Source organism: Austrofundulus limnaeus, unplaced genomic scaffold (assembly GCF_001266775.1).
Source record: "Austrofundulus limnaeus strain Quisiro unplaced genomic scaffold, Austrofundulus_limnaeus-1.0 Scaffold180, whole genome shotgun sequence".
Lineage (NCBI taxonomy): Eukaryota > Metazoa > Chordata > Actinopteri > Cyprinodontiformes > Rivulidae > Austrofundulus > Austrofundulus limnaeus.
In genome coordinates, this window is record NW_013952582.1 from 620,074 (window position 1) to 628,745 (window position 8,672).

An 8,672-nucleotide genomic window follows, 5' to 3' on the forward strand; every position below is an offset into this window, starting at 1 on the left:
GCAGAGTTTAGTGACACTGTTGTTGCAAAGCACGTATCTCAGGAAGACTAAAAAACAAGTTTCTGYTCCACTGAAGGCTCTTCAGCACACAGTGACATCCAGAATTAACARTCAGAAGAATTTTGGCACAAACAGGAGCTGGTAAACAGACAGGACAGCTGACAAAGAACCTGATTACCTCAACTTCAACAGTCTATTGATCTGAGTTCAATCCAAAATAAAGCAAATAGCCTCAGTTCAACATATTGTGTCCTCAGACTGTGCCAAAGGTTCACCTTCCAAAATAACCCAAATCCCTCAGCGACGACAACACAGGAGAGGTTACTGTATCTCTGTGAATGTCCAGAAGTGGGTGAAACAGAAACCTGATTTGAACCCTTTGAAACATTTCAGAGACCTGAAAATGGCTCCAYCAACAGTTCTCGTCCTGTTTGGCTGCATCATCAAACAAAACAAAAAAAAACTGTATTTGTTGCCAAAGATGCTTCGACTCAGTTCCAAGTAAAAAATCTGAATACTTGAAAAGGTAGATTTTTTTTTTCTTTTGAAGCATCTTTTGATACCTGTGTAATCTTAATATTTTCTCCGCTCCTCTTCCTCACATCCAGATGATAAACGTCCTGACCAACGACGGCCACAGATTGTTCGAGGCAGCYTTGTTCGGGAGCTTCACTCTCTCCATCCCGGTGCTCTTTATCATGTGCATCGTGTACTCCTGCTATGTGCTGGGTTACACCGCACTGATGGGAGTCTTCACCTACCTCATCTTTGTCCCCGTGCAGGTCGGTCACTCCACGTAGAAGCAGGACAAAAACAGTTTTCCCAGGTTTTACTAGAGGCCTGTCACAAAGAGCCTAAAAGCAGCATCTAAAGTAGTTGAATAATAACCTGCTGAAACATTTAGTTGGTTTGACTGATCCCCTGAGGTAGACCGAAGCGCATGTCAGAAATATTTGACGACTTTGCTTTGCTTCGATTGCAAAGCGATAAGTTATACTTTTATTTTTCCCCTCATGCAGATTGTCTTGGCCAAACTCATCGGCAAGTTCAGACTGAAAGCCATGCGGATAACAGACAGTCGAGTTCGCACGATGAACGAGATCCTCAACAGCATTAAGCTCATCAAGATGTACGCCTGGGAGGAGTCGTTTGAGAAGAAGGTGGCAGGTAAATCAGAYAAATAATCATTCACTTCAAGACTTTTTGTGAAAAAAAAAAGGTATCTTTTCTCAATCAAGATAAAAATAATAATTCCAAACCAGAGTGGCTGGTGTCTCTATTCCAAACAGAACTTCTGTTGTGCAGTGATCCTCTTCAACCAGTTTGACAGTACTTAATAAAATGGAAAGTTGCGAACAAGTTGTGAGAAAATTAAAACTATGACACAATCTTGCCATTTTTATAAAATTTTTGGAATCCACTCTGTAGCACTTTTAACTTTTACCCAAGTTCCTTAACGAAACGTAGGATATAAATAAAGGTCGAAGGTGTTTTATTTTGGGTCGTGTCCAGAGTAAACACATCTACATCTCTTTCTTTTATAGGATTAAGAAAACCTGAGAAGAAGCAGATCCAGCTGGTCAGTTACATCCAGAATGCAAACACCAGCATCACCAGCATCATCCCCACCCTTGCCACGGTCCTCACCTTCATGGTTCACACGTTGCTGCGTTTACCGCTCAACGCGTCTGATGTAAGCTCCACAGATCTGTGGTTTGTGGAGGGGATGAGAAAACATGGAGGGTCTACACGAACATGTCCCACTGATCAGATTAGTGTGTTGAAACTTAGAACCACTGTAAGAGTTGACACTGTTGTGTTGTGTAGTTACACACTCTCTTTTTCTTATCAGGCCTTTACTACAATTGCCATTTTCAACTCCATGAGGTTCTGCCTTGCTCTGATGCCTTTGTCTATGAAGGCCCAGGCTGAAGCTGTTGTCGCCATAAAACGACTGAGGGTAAAACTGTCTGCTACAGTAAARATCTAACCTTTAGTCTGAGTTACAGAGCTCATACACACCACACATCCAGTACYAAACTTAAAAGTYCAATGYATGGCTTCTTTTTTCAGAAACTGTTACTGGTCCAGAACCCGGAGCCCTACTTGATCCAGAAGAAGAGCAGCCGTTGGGCGATTGTGATGAAGAAGGCAACGCTCTCCTGGAGCCTACCAGACATGCAGCCGGACACCGTCACTGGCCCGGACGGTCCCGGTAAAGAACACGAGATGGCGAACGGGACGACCAAGAAAGGAGACGCCGACAATTTGGTGACCCTGAGAAACATTTCCTTCACACTGCCGAAGGTGTGCGGTTCCTCTGATGAGAACAAATGAGGTTATCTCTGTTCTACTGAAGGGCTGCTTAACAACAACTCTGTGCGACTTCCTGTAGGGCAACCTGCTCGGTGTCTGTGGGAACGTGGGGAGTGGGAAGACGTCACTCATTTCCAGTGTTCTGGAGCAGGTTGTTCTTTTTTATGGTTTATCCTAATCAGCTGCTTCTTTCTTTTCTTACTGCTGCTCTGTTCCACCAAACAAAAGCAAAAAAAAACATATTTTAATTTTATTTTTATGACCAATCTGTACGTCCATCTTTTTTTTCATGACTGCCTGTTTGTGTCTTTTTTTAGATGCACCTTCTTCAGGGCTCCATCACGACCAGTGGGACGTTTGCGTACGTCTCCCAGCAGGCCTGGATTTTCCACGGAACGGTTCAGGAAAATATCCTGATGGGAGAACCTTTGGATCAGACCAAGTAATCAACCAAAATACAATCGCCGCTTCAACGGCACCTGAGTGTGTGGGTTTAATGTGGAAGAATAATGCTGACTCCACTGCTGTTGAGGTTATCTCCCATGAAAAATGTTTAACAGAGAGAAAGTGAAGCCTCTGTGATGTCACAGCTGGCGAGGTAGTTAAACAGGACCAGAGGTCACCTCCGTTATCTGTCACCTTTATGCACAGAAGGCTCAGACTGCCAGAGGTGGTGAAAGATTCACTGCTCCCCCAACGATGTAGACTTTATGAAAAGTTTATTGCCATTGCCCAACATGATTTCTCATAAACCTTTGAAAACCTGCATGTACTAATTTAAAACATTATTGCATCTGGTAAATTTAGGTGAGAAGTGATACGAGTAGTTGTAAATKAAAAGTGCTCTCCAAAGTGTTACTGTCTTTAAAACTCAGTGTCAGCTCTTAAAGATGCCTTTCTGTGGTTCTCCACAGATATGACAGAGTTTTAGAAGTGTGCAGCCTCGAAGCTGATCTGAAAATCCTGCCATATGGTGACCAAACTGAGGTGAGCAATGGCTTTATCTGGATTCTTTCCTTAAACGCTGCAGTTTGTGATGGGGTTAGAGCGTCTCTTTGCCAGAATTTTAAAGTAAGATTGTTGGATGTCGAGAAGTGAAACGAGATCTGAAGCTGCAGATCTGACCTATTACAGTAAATTCTGAGAAACCTTGATGGTTTTTCTGTTAAAGTTTTCCTGTTTAATTAAAAAAAACTAGAGGTTTTCAGTATAACCTGAGGCCTCTGATGTTTTGTTGGCAGATTGGAGAGAGGGGGCTGAATCTGTCTGGAGGACAGAAGCAGCGGATCAGCCTGGCCAGAGCCGTCTACTCCAACAAGGACATCTTCCTCCTGGACGACCCGCTGTCCGCCGTTGACGTCCACGTGGGGAAACACATTTTTGAAGAATGCATAAAGAAGGAGCTCCGAGGAAAATCTGTCATACTAGTGACACACCAACTCCAGGTAGGAGTGTAGACGTGGCTTTATTCTGCAGTCATCCTCAACGTCAGTGACTTTAAAGGTGGTCCTGTTTAGTTCTTGGATAAAATGTTTTTGGAGCGTGTGAAATGATCAACAGTTTGAATAAACATTTCTGTTGTTGTTGTTCTGGACCGACACTCTGTAAATCTGTTAAAACCACAGTGGCTCAAAGCTGAATTTCCTGTCAAATTCAACCAAAAGCTGATTGTTTCCTTTACAACCACAGTTATTAAACTGAAGGGGAGGCAGGAACCACGTAGAAAAAAATTTGGTACGTTTGGTTTTAAGAAAAGAAACGTGTATAATTTTGAGAATCTCCTAATGTGTAGTCCTGTTGAGGTTCCWCTAAAATAACTACTCCACTTTCTGTCCTCCACAGCATGATTTTTGAAACATTTTTTTCTTCATTTAGACTTATTGGGCCTCATGCAAGAACATGTTCGTATTCTTATCCTAAATTTCTCTTACTTTTGTTCGTACAAAGGGTTCGTATGAACATGTCACGTCAGATTCAACAAACKCTTCTATCTTCAGGAAACGTGCGTAAATGAGCTGCGTAATTTACACCCGTTCTATCCAGCTGCTCGTGCACGCGAGAGGAGATTAGCATAATTACCACCCCAAAAACACCATATAAGGCTGTGTTTCCTACCTCACATACAAGGAAGTGTCCATTCATTCATGAAAAATGACAGCGATAATTAAAAAGAAGAACTTTCCGAGTTCAGAGATTGAAGTCCGTCTGTCAGAGATCCAGAAAAGAAAATCTGTCATTTTTAGCAGCTCAGCTGTGGGATAAAAAAGAGCTGCTAAAAGTATAAACAACTGTGTTAAATCATTTTCATTTATTCAGAAGCCGCAGCGCTGCGCACCGTGCACCCCCCCCCCACCCCCCCCCGCCGCGGGGGTCTCAGATGCGGGTTTGAAATAAGCATTTTAAAATGTTTTCAAAATAAGTCTGGCACTTTGGAGAAAATCAAGGACTCGCTGGCGCACCTAATGGCGGAGAAGCCGGCCGGACGGACAATTTATAGTTAGTCTAAATTATTGCATTTAAAATTATAACTCTAATTCAAGCAGAATAGCCTATTGTCAACATAATTATGGAGTGTGATTTATTTTCAACTCAAATTATCTTCAAACTAAAGAAAAATAAAGTTATTAGGGAGGAAAACCCATCTGGATAACAGCAGACTGACTGCTYGTAAAATATACGACAGGTCTGGACCACTCGTRAATTTTGTTCGTATCTGAAAAAAATCTTAGAATAYGAAAACATTGGTGAATGCCACAAATTCTCCTAAATCACTCGTACGCACAATTTAAGAACAAATCTGTGCGTACGAACGGTTCTTGCATGAGGCCCAATGTGTGGTCTGTATATTCTGATTTTTGTCACTACAACAAGGTTGTCCAGTCCTGGTTCTCAAGGGCAGCTATCCTGGTATATTCAACCCGTTTCCCTGCTCCAAAACACCCGATTCACTCATTAATGCCTGTTCATGTTCTGCAGGAGCCTGTTAATCACCCATTCATTCAAACCAGGTGTGTTGGAGCAGAGAAACCTCTAAAATAGGCAGGATAGTGTTATGTTTTAGTAAAACTCCAGACAGGACTTCGTTTGACAAACTCAGTGTTCCTCTTTAATTTTTGTGTCACACCTGCTAACATACAATCACTTAGTACTCTTCTTCATGTAAAGGTACAGGTAAAGGTGTAAACACTGCCACCAAGTGGATAAGTGTTTTAAGACTATCACCACAGATAGCACCCTTCAAGGACCAGGATTGGTCCTGAGCTACAGAGCAAGTCTTTGTCAGTGGACCACAAACATTTAAAAATAAATTTTAAATAATTATTAAAATAATTTGCCCTTTGAAAATTTCACTGCACCAAAAGGAGGAAACAGTATATAAAATCACACAAAGTGCAAGTTGTGGTATTTAGGGGGAAAATTGCCAGTCAAATATTTTCTATCTGTGTGCTGTATGAGCTTTCTTTTCCTCAAAAGTTATGTTCACATATGTTTGCTGGTTATCAGATATTTATCTTTGCTTTTGTCTTTAAGTATTTAGAGTTCTGCGAAGAGATCCTGGTTCTGGAAGATGGTGAGATCCGGGAGGCTGGAGATCACCAAACACTAATGAAGGCCGATGGACGCTACGCTCAGATGATCAGCAACTACCAGATGGAGCAATCCAAAGTAAGACTAATGTCACTGTAATCCCTCCTCATGTCGTCTTTATGGTTTTACAACTTTAAAGGCCGTAAAGAGAACAGTCAGCTGTAAAACGAAGAACGTCTTGTCTATGCTCCGTGTGTTTTTTTTTGTCAGAGCCAGCTGTAACATCATGTCCTCCACTCTTTTCATTGTCAGACTCGGAAAGAAGACGAGGAGGAGGTTTCACCTGAAGAGACTGCCGAGCTGAAAGAGCCCAGACGGCGTGCCGACAGCGGCATAATGAACCCCGGTATGAAAACAAAGAAGAAAACCTTTGCTTAGCTGCATAACATTTAATGCTACAGGTCACAGCGAGACTTGTTTGTGGCAACATGGTGATCTAAAAGACAAAGACATCTCTGGAAGCAGTTTACAGTCCTGTTATAAATGTGCTCGTGGTCTACTTATATGTAGGTCGATGAAAGGAAAAACTGTTACTATTAGTCAAACTGTAAGGTCAAAAGTTCAAACCAAGACAAAACTTTACAAAGCTGATAAAAGAGTAAATATTAAACTTAGCTTTTACTGCTTTCTACTGGTCTCAGATTTTAGCTGCTTGTTTTTCAAAGAAAAATAGCAGTAAATAAAGAAACTGGGGCTAAAGCAAAAAATTAAAAACTTGACCTGCTTTTTAAAGTTTAGGCATTAGAGTTGCTTCATTTGTAAGAAGAAATGTCCAAAACTGTGTTATTTTTTTAAATCCCAGATTAACTAATTAATATCTTTACTGTGTTTCAGCGTTTGACATGTCAGATGAAAAGGAAGATGGAACAACAGACAATCAGAAATGTGAGTCTGAAACAAAACTTTATTGGTTTTCGGGGTTTGGAGTCTAGAACAAATAAAAAGCTTTTATATATTTTACTTTTTGTGTGTTTTATGTGGTGCACAAGTAAAACACTGACTACATTTAATGAAAGAACTGAATTTTAGAGTTATGAGTCTGAAAAAAGGTGACTGATGACTAAAACTGGGAGTATTGTGCAGATTAGGATGAATTCATGAACGTTTTAATATTTGTCCCAATTGGCTTTTTGTTGAAAAATATTTTAAAAAGTTAATTTTTTTCTGCTCTGAAACATCTTCAAGTGAATGTTTGTGAAATAAAAAAATACTTCCTAGTTAATTATGGCACTTAAAAAAACCACCAGATAAGTTTGTATTGATTTTCAGGTACTTGTACACAACAAAAACTTAAAACAGTGTTGAAGTGGCCAACCATCTCAAAAAGGCAAACAGTTTATGTGCTTCACATGTTAACAACTTTTAAATCCCTAATCTTGCCAAAAACTTATAAGTAAACGAAAAGAGTAAACGGAAACAAGAGTTGAAGGACAAGTTAAACTGGCATGAATTCACTTAAAAACATCCAAAATATGTTTTAGATGTAGTTGTTTGAATACATCTGAAAATAATTTAGTTTTTACATAAACATGGAGAAACAATAGAAAGAAGCAGCTTAGGCTGCAGTCTAAGGAGCAAAGGCTCAACCCACTAAGTAAACCAGTGGAAGGAAACTATGTCACTGAGGCAGGCTAGTAGTAGTAGTAGTATCCTTTATTTAACCAGCAAATTGACTCATTGAGATTTAAAACCTCTTTTCCAAGAGTGACCTAGCCAAGACAGCAGCAAAAATAAAATAAAATAAAATAAAAAAACACAAAAACAACAAATCCAAATTTCAAAACTAAGAGACATCACATAGCTAAACTTTAGGGCATCTACAGGTACCAAGTGATCTGGTGTCTCTGTCCTTTAAAAATGATTTGAATTGTCCCAAGGTAATGAGAGATAACTTCAAGTCCTTCTGTGTGTTATTCCAAGTGGCAGGAGCAAAAACTCTAAAGGCCTTTTTACCAAGTTCAGTTCTAACTTTTGGCACCTGCATCATAATGATGTCCTGAGAACACAGGTCATAATGGCTGCAGGTTCTAGACAGAAATGAGCATAAAGATGAAGGAAGATGCCCAAAATGCATTTATAGATAAAAATCAGCCAGCGAGAGAGTCTGCAAACAGTCAAAGATGGACATTTTGCTGTAGCATACAAAGTGCAATGATGTGTTCGATAGCTACAGTTTGTCATGAAATGCAGTGCACAGTGATAAACGGCATCCATTTTTTTAAATGCTGGGCTGAAGGCTGGTTGATTATTATATTTTAGACATCTTGTGAAAATTTTGTCCAGCACTAAAGATGTCTACGTTGAAGATGGATTTTTAAAAAAAAATCTACCAGAAGCCTCTTTTGGACAGGTGTAATGGTAATGTGTTGATCTCATATATAACTTATATGAGTAATTTATTCATAACAAAATGTTCACAAGTCAGCAGAAGTTGCCTAAAACTTTATAGTCTGACAGGGCCTTTAGTGAGGTGCTTGTGTCTAAAAGACAGAAGGAACGATGAATAGAGGGGCTCACTGTTGACTTCTGGTGGAGAGATGAGGAACCATCAGACTAAAAGAACACACACATTCAGTATTAACTGGACACAAACAGCTGAACTCTTTCTCCTCATTTAGCTGCTGAAAACACTGATGATCAGCTGGTCAGCAAGGAGACCTCAACAGAGGGATCTGTCTCCTGGAGAGTTTACCACCAGTACTGCCAGGCAGTTGGAGGTCTGACACACACACACACACACACACACACACACACACACACACACACAC

General features: G+C 40.3%; 1 protein-coding gene across 3 annotated transcripts in view; it reads left to right on the forward strand.

The window, feature by feature from the left end:
* Positions 1 to 8,672, forward strand: part of abcc12 (ATP-binding cassette, sub-family C (CFTR/MRP), member 12) — a 23,885-nt gene that overhangs the window by 5,327 nt on the left and 9,886 nt on the right. For 2 of the 3 annotated variants that reach the window (XM_014017988.1, XM_014017989.1), the window contains 13 exons: positions 609 to 782; positions 1,020 to 1,167; positions 1,545 to 1,693; positions 1,853 to 1,960; positions 2,074 to 2,307; positions 2,396 to 2,467; positions 2,634 to 2,758; positions 3,231 to 3,303; positions 3,558 to 3,761; positions 5,848 to 5,982; positions 6,157 to 6,250; positions 6,739 to 6,789; positions 8,523 to 8,621. In XM_014017988.1, coding sequence (XP_013873442.1) covers positions 609 to 782; positions 1,020 to 1,167; positions 1,545 to 1,693; positions 1,853 to 1,960; positions 2,074 to 2,307; positions 2,396 to 2,467; positions 2,634 to 2,758; positions 3,231 to 3,303; positions 3,558 to 3,761; positions 5,848 to 5,982; positions 6,157 to 6,250; positions 6,739 to 6,789; positions 8,523 to 8,621 — 1,666 coding nt within the window. Of the gene's footprint in view, positions 1 to 507; positions 527 to 608; positions 783 to 1,019; positions 1,168 to 1,544; positions 1,694 to 1,852; positions 1,961 to 2,073; positions 2,308 to 2,395; positions 2,468 to 2,633; positions 2,759 to 3,230; positions 3,304 to 3,557; positions 3,762 to 5,847; positions 5,983 to 6,156; positions 6,251 to 6,738; positions 6,790 to 8,522; positions 8,622 to 8,672 lie in introns of those variants that run through there. The other variant, XM_014017990.1, reaches the window with a different exon arrangement.